The 13,250-nt window shown below is 43.4% G+C and overlaps 1 protein-coding gene across 1 annotated transcript; it reads right to left on the reverse strand.

Moving 5' to 3' along the window:
- Nucleotides 1-10,430: 10,430 nt before the first annotated feature.
- Ccdc185 (coiled-coil domain containing 185) lies at nt 10,431-12,459 on the reverse strand. Its single transcript, XM_021199345.1, has one exon. It carries the CDS (start codon nt 12,406-12,408, stop codon nt 10,552-10,554), a length of 1,857 nt encoding a protein of 618 aa, XP_021055004.1. The 5' UTR covers nt 12,409-12,459; the 3' UTR covers nt 10,431-10,551.
- Between the last annotated feature and the right edge of the window lie 791 nt (nt 12,460-13,250).

The raw sequence follows: 13,250 nt of genomic DNA on the forward strand, positions 1-13,250 counted from the left end.
CTCTCTCTCTCTCACACACACATACACTCTTTCTGTCTCTCTCACACACACATGCACATACTCTCTCTCTCTCTCTCTCTCTCTCTCTCTCTCTCACACACACACACACACACACACACACACACACACACACACACGCACACTGTATCTAACACATTCAAGGTAAGCTCTTGAATGCGCTACATCCCTGTCCACAAATCAGATTTTAACTAGTTAAAGTTTGACCACTGTTAGACCCAAAAGACTATTTCTGATAAAACTAAGGCAGAGTTCCAGTCCTGTTCTACACTCCTGTTGTTCATTCATCCATTCAAACATCACAACTGTAAGGGCTGTGCACTTAGGTCCTTTGTGTGAAGAAACGGATACACGAATGGCTTGTTGGCTGTTCTTCTCATCACTGAAGCAAAATACCTGACAAAGGGAACTTAGGACGGAAGGGCTCCATTGGACTCAGTGTGAGAAACCATTCCTCATCACGACATTGAAGGCCGTTGACAGGAGCATGAGACCTCTGCTGTCGAGAGTCTGAGACAGACGATGCTGGTGCTTGGGTAGCTTTCTCTCTTCTCCCCTTTATCCAGGACAGCAGCCCACACTGCTGCCTACAGTCACCCCTGTGAAAATGCTCACACTCCTGAGTGATGCTAAGTGAAGTCAAATCAGCAATGGAGAGTAAGCCTCACCCTCACGGATGGGTTAAGAACCTTGCCCAGGGTTACTGACTGGGCTCAGCATTAGAGCTTCACTTTGACCACAGAGCCTGCTTCCTAACCACCTAATTGCTAAAAGGCTAAGCAATATGTAAAAAAAAAAAAAAAAAAAGGCCCTGGGTTCAAATTCCATCTCTATCACTTATACTCAATAGCAAACAAGTTCTGTCCAACCTCACTGCAATGTTGCTGTCCTTTACCTGTGAAAGACCATAATACTCTATATAATTAATTATATAAATTATATAAATAAGTAATAATATATGGTACTCTATATAATTAATTATATAAATTTTATAAATAAGTAATAATATATGGTACTCTATATAATTAATTATATAAATTTTATAAATAAGTAATAATATATGATACTATATATAATTAAAACAGATAAATACCTGGGATGTACAAGCCCTTGATAAGGTTTGGCTGTCAGAGGGTAGGCTACATCGACTCATTTCATCTAGATCTGTTATATACTTACACACAAATGTTTAAGTCACAAAAAACAGGGTTAATACATTATAATTGACTTTTTCCCAGTACAAGTTACTTAAGCCTATTCAATTTTGCAATCAGCTTTCTAAACGACCAAGTTGCTGCTTGCAAATTTTTTTCTGATTTTCTTCTTTTGATTAACAAAAAAAGATTCCTTACATTGAGATCAATTATATTTATTGATCAGGGCTTTGGGCAATGTCAAACATGACCAATTACAGCCTCTGCCATCAGGGACTTTACCTGGTGACAATTATTTCTACTAAGCTCACTTTTCCTGTCTCACATTCCACTGGTCTGAGTGTTAGAAAGAAGCTTGGGTTCCATTTTACAGTTTAGTCAATAACAAAGGTTATTATTTGAGGTCTTAGCAAGGCGTGGCTTTTCTTTGTGTTGCTAAATTATACGAAACATAGTTCCTCTTCTGGAATCCAAGGTCCTCTGCTATGGTGCGCCGTGCATGGGCATGTCAGTTTTATTGCAGTCTTAATATTGTTCTTTTGAACGCTTTACTTCTGTACATTTTTCTTATTTGTGCATAAATGCATGCAAATACACATGCATAAGCATGCGGGTGCCCATGGGGTTAGAATTGGGAGTCAGAGATCCTAGAAATGGAGTCACACTGGGTGCTCACAGCCCCAGTGTGATGCTGGACTTAGGTCCTGTGGAAGAGCAGGAGGCACTCTCAACCACTGAACCATTTCTTCCGTTCTTCATCCGAGTCTTAAGGAATACTGCAATAAGCCCCTGAATGTATTTTACAATTTCCCTCCTGTTAACTGCTTAAAAGCCACGGTACAAACCACACTAGGAATAGTGGCAATAAAGCAGTCACGATTCAGAACTTCCTGAAGTATTCCTCCCTTGTGTCTCAATTCCCCGCTACCTGTGTGCCTCCCCATCTCTATTCCATCTACAGGCCCTGGGAACTCTTAATTGTGTCTCCATTTCTGCAGTCCTGTCAATTCAGTCATGCTCCTGTGGTGGGACCACATACCGTGTAACCCTATAAACCAGTTGTTCTCATTCAGCCTAGTTCTCTGAGACTCATTCATTTTGTTGTGTGTAGCAATAATTGGTCCCTTGTGTTGCTGTGAAGCCCGATTTGGTCTTCCCAGTCTGCTTAACCTTTTCACTGGAAGTGGCTGGGAAATGGCCAGGCTAACCCCTCGTAGACCATTGCAATGGAAGGTATTATAAGCACTCCTCTGTAGGTTTTCAGATGCACGGAGATCTTAATTTCTCTCCCACAAACGTTCTTGTACGCAGTTGCTGGGGAGCATGGTGTGGTGGTTGCACCCTTAGTTTCTGAGGAAAATGCCACTTTGCATCCAGAGTTAAATCATTTTACATTCTCGCCAGCAACATTTGAGTGGCCAGTGTCTCTACATCCTTGGCAGCATTTGATAATGTCAATGTCTCTTATCTTAGTTATCCTGCCTCACCAGTTATACTACCTTATTATGGCTTCATTTTAAGTATTTTTATAAATTCTTCGAGAATTTTATAAATAATGTATTTGACCCTACTCACGTCTCCTAAGTCTTTCCAGATCACCTCACCTCCAACCTACCGTGATTTTCATTTTTTAAAAAATTGATTAACACATTTACTACAATTTGTACTGGCCATATATTCCTGGCTGTGAGGTATAATGACCATAGGAGCATGGTCATTTACCAGGAGCCACACCCTTAAACAAAACCGACTGTCCTTTCCTGAGAGACAATCAACTTTCCATTGCTCCTCAGGGGTGGGCTCATAACCCCTTCCCATTCCACATCAGAATGTCCTCAGGCTGGATCTTGTGCCGATCTCATATAGGCAACCACAGCTGCTGTGAGACCATGATACAGCAGCCCATTCACATCCAGAAGATGCTGCTCTGCCATGGTCCTCCCAACCTCCGACTCTCACCACTTTCCTGCCCCTCTCACTGGTCCCTGAGTCTTGGGAAGAGTTGTAACCTAGATTCAACATTTGTAGCTGAGCACTTTACTGACTCTTTGACCAATAGTGAGTTTCTCTGTTAACCACTATTTACCCAACTCCACAAGGAAACTTCTCTGATGAGGTCTGAGGGCTGCATTAATCTAACAGTAGAGTGTTATGAATTTAGAGGGCAGTCTGGTACTATATGCATTAGCAAAATAATAGCAGTAAGTCCCCTCACAGGGGCCTGTGAGCCCCCTAACCATGTGGTCTTGGCTAGATTAACAATACCAGGCATGTGTTTCATCCTATGGATCTGACCTTAAATCCCATCAGAAAGCAATTGGTCACCCTACCCCCCATGACACACTGCAGCTATGAACATATTTTGTCACACCCCAGTTCATAGGGTGCACAGCTGGGTAAGACTGTGACTCACTCCCACTTCCCACCCCTCACCCCTGCCAGCAACCACAGCACTGCCAGTTGTATGAAAGGCAGCCAATAGACAATAGCCAAAGACAGGACGTTCTTTATCAGTGCCAACTTGATTAATTTTAGAATTATCTATACCTCCAAAATAAATCAAAACCTACAAAATAACACAAAGATTCATTAAATCCTATGCACTACTTTAGAGAGACTTGACATCTGGTGATGGTTAGTTTTTATTGTCAAATTGATGTAATCTAGGATCAGCTCAGAAGAGAGCCTCGAAGACATGATCGAGATCCAACTGGTTGTTGACATGTCTATGAGGGGTTATCTTGATTATGGCAACTGAGGTAAGAAGACTGTCTAGCATTGTACCTTGACAAGGGATCTTGAAGAATGTAAGAGCAGGAAACGTGAGAGCTAAGCGTGAGCGCGCGCGCACTCACACACACACACACACACACACACACACACACACACACACACACGCATGCACCCACTGGCTCACTGCTCCTGATTGTGATAATACACCCAGGCTCTTCAAGTTTCTGCTACCTTGGCTTCCCCACAGTGATGGCTTTAGATGATTGAACCAACCTGGGTGTTTGGGATATCTCTTTCTTGGTTGTAGTCTGTATCTCTTTTAACATGCTGTTGAAAGCAATTTGCCAACATTTTATGAGTTTTTGTGTATATACTCATGAAGAACACTTTACCTCGTGTTTGCTTCATTTGATCTCTGGTTGCTTTGGTATTAGGAGAATACCCAATTCCTGAAATAATTGGAAAGTGCTCATTGCTCGTCTGTCTTCTGGAAGAAGTTGTGTAGAAAGGATGTCGTTTCTTCTTTTAGCATTAATAAAATCCGTACATTAAATGATCCGGACTAGAGCTGGGAGGTAGTTTTAGATTATGAATTTCGTATTAGTATTAATCGCGGGGCTATTTAAAGTTTGGTTTTTGATGAGTGAGTTGTGGTATTTAACATTTTTTGACAAATTGATCTTTTTAATCTAGGTTGTCAATCTGCATACAAACTTGTTCACCTTGTTTTGATCATTTGTGTTTCTGTAGGGTCTATTGTGGTATAGCTGTTTCATTCATGATATTGGTGATTTTTTTTTTCTGTTAGTTTTTCTCAAAGTTTTCAATTTTATTGAATTTTTAAAGAATCAGATCTTTGTTTCATGGATTTTTCTCTACTATATTTGTCTTCAACTGATTTTTATCTTTTGTTCTTTCTAATGGTTGCTATCATTTTATTTTGTTCATTCTCTGCATTGTTGTAGTGGAATCACACATCACTACTTTGAGACTTCTCCTTTTTCTAATAAATGCACAAGATGTTCTGAGTTTCTTCTCAGCTGGCTTTAGCTGTGTGCCACAGATCTGACAGTTTTTCTTTCCATTCATATCAATGTACTTTAAAATTTTTCTTTAGATTTTCTCTTTGACTTATGGATAGCTTAGAAGTGCTTTGCTTGATTTTTGAGTGTGGAACGTCTTCCTGTTTGATTCTGATATTAACTTATGATTTAATTATATTATTTTGTATGATCCCAAACCTTTTAAAAATGTGTTTATGTTATAGCCCATAATAGATTCTAGCTTGGGATATACTCCAGCAGGGGTGGGGGGTGGGGAAACTATGTGTATTTTGCTTTTTATTGGAGACTCCTTGCAAATACACATTAGTCCCTTTTGTCTAAATTAAATTCTTAATCCTCCCAAGTTCTTCTTAGTTCGTCTATCAGTTATTGAGAGGGTTGTTAAAATCTGCAATAATAATTGTGGATTTGTTGATTTCTTTTTCTGATTCCTTACCTTTGTTTCATCCTGTTGGTAGCTCTGTTGTTTGGTACATATGTGCTTAGAACTGTTTTCTTCATAGGAGAATTCTACCTTAAGCTTTGTGGTTCTCTCTGCCTATTGTCTTTGTATGCTTAAGTGATCTTTTCACAGATTCTCACAATTAAATATTTAATAAGCAAACTAATGGGTATTATTATGATTCACACATTTGTACTTTGATCATATCCTCCATCTCTTCTCCCAAGTTGTGTGTGTGTGTGTGTGTGTGTGTGTGTGTGTGTGTGCGCGTATGTTTAAATCTAGACCTTAGTGCTGCTCCCAGGAGCAATAGGTTATTAAATGAAATTCTAGTTATGAGATTCTTCCTCATGAATAACAATTTTTTTCTGATGGCTAAGGATGTTGAGCTTTTTTTTTCTTATGGATTTCCTGGCCATTTGTCTGTTACCATTGACTAACAGAGTCCTTTACAAAAGTCCTTGCCTACGCCTGTGTCTTGAAGTCTATCAGTTATGTTTTCTCTACAAGTTCCAAAGGTTGGAGACTCCTACAAAGGTCTTCGATCCATTTTGAAATGACTCATGTGCAGGATGAAAGGTAGGCATCTAGTTTCATTGTACTACATGTGGACATCCAGTACCCACACCCACCCTGTGTCATTTGTTGAAAAGGTATGTCTCTATGTTTTGGATATGTTTGTTAAAAGTCTATGACTGTGATTTATGTTTATTTCTGGATCTTCTATTCCACTGATCTGTCTGTGTCTGTGTGTTTTTGTGACAGTTTTTCTTACTATGGCTCTAAGGTAAAATTTGAGATCAGATATGAGAGCTTCAACACTGTTCTTCCTAATTTTTCAAGGTTTTTATGCATATCATTTTATATACTATTCACTAATGAATATTTGTGTGTTCCTTTTCACCCCAAATTTTATTAATTTGGGTGTTCTCTCTCTTGTGGTTAGTTTGTCTAAGGGTTTGTTGATTTTGTTTATCAACAAGCCAGCCCTTTCACCTTAGTCCTTTTTTATTCTTTTGGCTTCCACTTCATTAATTTCTGCCTTGATCTGTATCATTTCTTTCTCCTGATGACTTTAGGTTGTCAGCTTGTTCTTGTTTAAGGTATATATCATTATCTATTTAAGATCTCTTTAATTTTTAATGTAAGTAGAGTTAAAACTTTCCTCTTAGAACTTCTTTTTCCCATCCCAACGTTGTGCTAAGTTGTGCTTTTTTTTTTAACCCCAGTAATTTAAAGTTTTCTTCAGTGATCGAAGAGCACACTGCTCGCTCTTCATTTGTAGGGTGTCTATAAGTTCCTATTGCTATTGATTGCCACCTTTATTCTATTATGAGATAAAAACACTGAATAAAAGTTTAAATGTTTGTATCTAATATGTCTTGTCTTATAACGTAAAGTATTTGTTAGGGTTAGTTCCATGGGCTGCTGAAGGCATTGTGTGGAATGTTCTGTGGGTGTCTCTTGCCCATTTGATCTGTACACTTCCTGAGATGTTTTTCTGTCTAGGTGTCCTACCTGTTGATATGAACGGGGTATTGGAATTACCCACAATTATTGTATCTAGATATTTTTGACCCTTTATGTGAAATGTGTTTTTTATGAAATTGATGCTCCAATATTTGGTTCATATATCTTTACAACTGTTACAACTTTCTGATGGATTGTTTAAATTAGTAACCTGTAGTGATTTTATTTTTCCATCTCTTCTAATTTTGGCTTCATTAAGTACTAAGTATGGATATCTTTGCTTGTTCTTGGCTTCCATTATTTGGTGGATTGATTTCCATTCTTTCACCCACAGTCTGGGTGTGTCTTTGCCAGTGAGGTATGTTTCTTGTAGACAAGAACTTGGATCTCGGGGGGGGGGGGAGGTTGAATGTATGTATACGGTATATGTGTGTATACATTTGCAGGTACTCATATGTGAAGTCCAGAGGTTAATGTCAAGTACTTCTTTGATTACTCTTCACTTCTATATATGTTAGAACAAGTATCTCACTGAACCTGGAACTCACTGACTTAGTTATACTGACGGAATGGTAAGCCCTGAAGTCCTCCTGTCTCTATCTCCTACTTCTTCACTAAATTTGGAATATTTGGAGTTGTTATGGAGGCTCTGATCGTTTTTTAAAATATAATTTACTTCCAGAGTTGCTCTTCTTCTCTTCCTCCTCTCTCCCCTCCTCTTCTTGCTCTTTGCTGTTGTTATTCTGTCTCAGCCATGGCTTTCTCTATTCCTTTTGTTCTGGTAATGACTCCATCTCATTGATCTTTTGATGTCTATGAAATCTGTCCTCTTCTTCTATCTACCACGTGGGTTCTAGGGATCAAGCTCGGGTCTCCAGGCTTATACAGACAGAGCTTTCTTGCACTGAGCTCTTGGTTTATAGTTCATTTTCCACTTCTGTTTTTCCCTTTTGGTTCTTCCCTATACTTTTTATGTCTTTGCAGAGACATTCTTGAGTATTTTAAGTGTACCTGAAATCACTTGTTGAAGCTTTCTGTTGTTATCGTTAATAAGCTTATAAATGGGTTTTAGACTCTCCTTTGGTTTGAGATATTTTTGGTTCTTGGTAGAGTGACTTTGAATGAAAACCTAGACAATTTGTGCAGTTAAAAGGCTAGTTGGGGGACTGGAAAAATGGCACAGCAGTTAAGACCACCACCTGCTCTTCTAGAGGTGCAATTCCCAGCAACTACATGGTGGCTCACAAACATCTGTAATGGGATCTGTTGCCCTCTTCTGCTGGGCATTAAGACAGCACACTCATATACATGAATCTAAAACCAAACAAACAAAAAATGAGTTGGGCTTTATTTGGAATGTCTTTTGTATCTGACTTACTCTGATATTAGCCAAGGAAATAAATCGTGTCACTGTCTCACACTCAGCAGGAGTAAAAATCCCCTTCCGCACTTAGCCATTGCCGACTGAAGTGGGCAGAGGTTTTCCTCATTAATATTGGGTCAGGGTGGGAGCCTTGGGCCTCCACTACACTCTTAACAGAGAATTCTACAGACTGGGAGAAGTAGGAGGACATGCTCCCCAACTCCACGGCCCCCCATGCAGCAAGATGGATAGGTGGTTACTGTGCTCAGGAAGGGCCAGTTAGATATGGCGGGAGGAGGCAACTGGTAAAGAGACACCAAGCTATGGGGGTGAAGGGGTGACAATGGGGCATGTATCAAAATTAATAATACTAAGAGTCATGGTATTATATTACGGAGTATTAGATTCTAGGTTACTTCTCCAAATACCTTGTATGGATGATTTCTTCTAATTACCTTTTACATTGTAAGGCTTGCCACAGAAGTTTGAGTTACTTTCGATTTTATAGACAAGGAAACGAAAACTGACTAGAAACTCCAGATTCATGTCAAGGCTGGTCGGAAATGTCATAGGCCATGATCCCGGAACACCTGGATAGCATGCTGCCATGACTCGAACATGGGATTAACTTGGACACGGAGAGAGTAATTTTTGGAAATTCAGTGCTTGCATTTCTGAGCAGGCGTCTTCATGAGCATGTTTGAGTGAAGAAATAAGATGCTCTAGCAGGTCTGCTTAAGGACAGCAGGTAGAGGAGACCTAAGACAGAAGACACGAAGGAAAGAGGACAGAGACAAGGTCCTGATTCCCATGGCATAGACAGAGTGGATGCCACACCGACCTCTGTGCAAAATCCTGGTCTGGTTTTGTCTGGTGCTATTTCAGAGTTACTAACACGACTTAACCCCTCTAATGGCACTATCTTTTCCCTTGTGCAGTTCGTGCAGATTTCACCATAGGGCAGGCAAGGTGGCCCAGCCTGAGAAGGTGCCCCTCCACGAAGTAAGCCTGACAACTTGAGCCAAATCCGAGGAACCCACATAAAGTTGTCCTCTGACCTTCATATGGGCACAGTAGCAGGTGCCACCCCACGTGATAACAAGAATTTTTTTTTTAAGTCTACATTAAGTTTTTTATTTTTTATTTTTTTAGAAAAGGGTTTATTTTTCAATAAAAACTGATAGGATAGGATGATCTCTATGGCTGCTCAAGTCTTATCTTTAAAAAATCATATTACTAAGTCATGCTTAGTCACTCATTCAGAGCCTCGTCAAGCTAATAAGATACAATGTGGGTAGTCAATGACATCTCATGGCCCCTTCTGAAGAAATGGAAGGGAAATAGAGGGGAAGGGGAAAATGCCAATAGAATCTGGATGCATACAACCGGATAGAAGCATCCCCCCTCCATTAATGGCCAAATATAGGCTAGTGTTTATTTCCCTTCAAGATAAGGCCTCTCATTGTGTATCCCAGGTTGGTCCTGGAACTCATTGTATAGCCCAGGCTGGCCTGTAGGTCTGGTATTGTGGGCGTGTGCCAACTGGGTTCCACTGAACTCTTAGATGTCTTGACTGTGGTGGGACAGTACAGACACAGTCCCCATGGGTTATGAACACTTCATATTGCCACAAGTAGGGGTGTCCAGAGAACATCTCAGTCTGGGAGGAACTATGCAGCCATTTACCAAAACAAGAAGGAAAGGAAAAGGAGGAAAGCGGTTATTTAACCACAGAACATCATTCCACGGATAGAAAGAGGATGGAGGTCTGTGACAAACACTAGATTAACTGAGGGTCTATATTATAGGCTTTTAAGTTTAAAAGTGCACCATGAGCTCTGGAGAAAGGATTACATTATACCAGCGTCTCCATTCTAGTTGCTGAGAGATTCTCCCAGCCCATCTTTGCTTCTTCCCCTGGGAGACTCTTCCAGCTTCACACTCCATATTTCTCCTCTCTCGGGTTGTAGACTAGGATAAGAATTACCAAGTCATATCATAAAACCGTATTTCTAACTGTACGTTCTTCTCTGGCTCCTCTAACTCCTGCCTGATGCGCGCTTCTGGATTCCTTGAGAGACACTGAAATCCCACAAAGTCAAACAGATTTTGTACTTGCCCACCCAGTCTCTCCCCCCAACCCTGTCTACACCATCCAAGAGAATCAATGAGCTAATTCATGGGAGGAAAATGCAGCTATTTTATATACTTTTTAAAAAATCAATGCTTGATTAAAATCGGATTATAAAGCGGAATTGCATGATGGTGTCTCTGGCTGCCAGGCTGTGCCTGCTTCCTCCTGGGTTCTCAGTAGACTCCACTCTGCAGGTGCACGGGCAGCTGGGGCTCTGCTGCCGCCTGGTCAAAACAGCGGTTTATCTTGGAGGATGCGGGACCCTTCTGATACTCCTGGAAAATGGGATCTTTCCCTGAGGTCATCTGCGCTAACCTTTGTTCCTTCTTCTTGATGGCTTCCTTGATGCCCTCAATGTGACACTTCTCCTCCTTCTCTGCTTTCAGCTTCAAGATATGATGGTTCCTCTCGCGCAGGATGTTCAGCTCCTGCTGGTGCTGCGCCCTGTCCTTGGTGGTCTTGTGCGCATGACTCCTGGCCTGCCTGATCTCCTGTTCAGCCAGCTCTGCCAGCACCCGCTTGCTCACTTGGAGCAGCTCCTCTGCCTCCTCGGCGTGCCATCTCCTTCTCTGGAACTGCTCTGCCTCCGTCTGGGCCTTCGCCTGCTTCTCTCTGTGCCGCTGCTCCTTCACCAGACCCTTTTGGCTGTCCTGGGAGCTCTGGGAACTCTGCTCCAGCGACAGCTTCCTGAGGAGCTCCTCCGCCTTGGCCTGGCAGTCCATGAGAACCTTGCGGGCCTGGAAGTTGACAATGGTGCTCAGGTTGCTCTCCTGGACCTTCTTCGGGCTCTCCGCCATCACATGCTCCCTCTTGTGACCCGCTATCTCCAGCCTCTTCTGCAGCTGCAGCCTGTTCAGATCCCGAACACTCTGCAGCACCCTCTCCTGCTCCCGCAGACTCTGCGCTTGACACTGTTTGAGATGTTCGGCCTGAGCTTGCACCTTATCCATCTTGTCCAGGCCTCGGTTCTCCGGGTTATCAGCTTGCACCATCCACTCACTCTCGTTCTCCGACTGAATCGCGCTCCTTGCCTGGAGGTCACACCGCGGTCCCTGCTGCTTGTGCCCCTGGCGAGGCTGCTCGTGGCCATGGCCCCTCTGAGGCTTGTGCTGTTCCCTCTGTCCTTGCCATTGCTCCTGGCTCTGCAACAGCAGCAGCTTGCGCTCTCTCTCAAGGGTCAAGTGAACTTTCTGGTCTGAGCGCTTCAGCTCTTCCCAGGCGACTGCAGCCTGTTGCTGCAGCTCTCGCATCCTCTGAGCCTTCTTGAGCCTGCTCAGCACCAGGGCCAAGATCTTCTGGTCCCTCAAAGATATAACCGCCTCGTCCAACTTGCTCTTGAGGACCTGAGCGTGCTGGCTACTCTTCTCTTTGCCGGAAGCAGAGGGACAGTCGTACTTGTTTAAGGACTCAGTCAGGTCGCGGTTACTCCTATTCTGGGTAGATTGTTTACAGAACTCTAGGGAGTGCACAGAGGACTTGTCGGTGAGAACCGAGGAAGGGGACCAGAGACCTACACGTCTGCACACCGGCACTGCCCACCGGTCTCCAGGGTGAATCTTTTCTACAAGCAACGTCCCAGCACTTGGGGGACTGAAAGCTTCCCGGGTGTACTGCGGGGACGAATCTCCCCGGGCTGCAGGGTAGCGCGGGCCGGGCTGATCCCTTGGCTGCTGCTGCTGCTGCCAAGTTCTGCTGGACTTGGTCGGTGCCTCCTCGCTGGCTTCTTCCAGGCAGAGGCTGCCGGACCTGTGCTTCCTGGCTCGGTCCGAGGGTCTCCGGGCCACGTGTGTCAGGCTGTGGCTTTCTCGTGGCGAGGCCATATACCCACGCCGGCGGGACCGCCCAGTGGGCGAACACTTCGGGTGCACCCAGGGCACCTCGGTCTCGATCTCAGCGCCAGGAGTCTGGGCCCAGGGACTCAGAGACAGCTCAGGCCAGCCCAGCTGGGCTGCGAACTCCTGCTCTCCAGCTAGCAAGGGTTCCCCGAGCTCCCCATAGGACCATGGGGAGAAGAGATGGAAACCGGCCATGCTCCCTTCCTGGCTGGCCCAGAGTCTACAGAAGGTCGGCGGACCTTCAGGGGCCACTGCAGACACCTAGCCCACGCTCAGATCCTGCGATCCATGTGGCCTGTGACGCTCCTGCCACTTCACAATGCATCCTGGTGCCATCTGGTCTTTAAAGGCCTCAGTGCACCGGCCTTTGATGAGCCGGCTGGAAGTCTAGGAAACAAGGGAGGTGTTTAGAATCGTGACAGCATCAGTGTTTCAAGTCCCAGAATTAGTAGATTGTGGAAGCTCCAGGCCAAGGGCTCCAACTTAAAAAGAGTGTAATGGGAGGGAGGGACAAAGTGTAGTGTCGAGGAAGGAGGATCTTGCTTGTCCTTGGGAGTCACGTCTCTTTCTATTTTTATGTTTGTTCTATGTGTGTCTGTGTGGATGGACATGTAGAAGCCATGACCGGCGTGTGGGCAGCTCAGGACAACTTGTAGGCGTTGGTTCTTTTTTTTTTTTTTTTAAAGATTTATTTATTTATTTGTAAGTATTTATATGTAAGTACACTATAGCTGTCTTCAGACATTCCTTAAGAGGGAGTCAAATCTCGTTATGGATGGTTGTGAGCCACCATGTGGTTGCTGGGATTTGAACTCCGGACCTTTGGAAGAGCAGTCGGGTGCTCTTACCCACTGAGCCATCTCACCAGCCCCTGGTTCTTTCTTTACCCTATCTGAGTCCCAGGGATCGAATGTAGACTTTGAGACAAGTGCTCTTACCTGGCTACGCCTTATCTGTGCATGTTAAGGTGTGGAACGGAAACGGTCCCTGAAACATACTGGTCTGAGCCTTAGCAAGCCCAAGGGATGCTCTCACAG

Source organism: Mus pahari, chromosome 5 (genome assembly GCF_900095145.1).
Source record: "Mus pahari chromosome 5, PAHARI_EIJ_v1.1, whole genome shotgun sequence".
NCBI lineage: Eukaryota > Metazoa > Chordata > Mammalia > Rodentia > Muridae > Mus > Mus pahari.

Coding starts and splice junctions, on each gene's coding strand:
- Ccdc185 (XM_021199345.1), bottom strand. CDS start 12,408: ATGGCCGGTTTCCATCTCTTCTCCCCATGGTCCTATGGGGAGCTCGGG.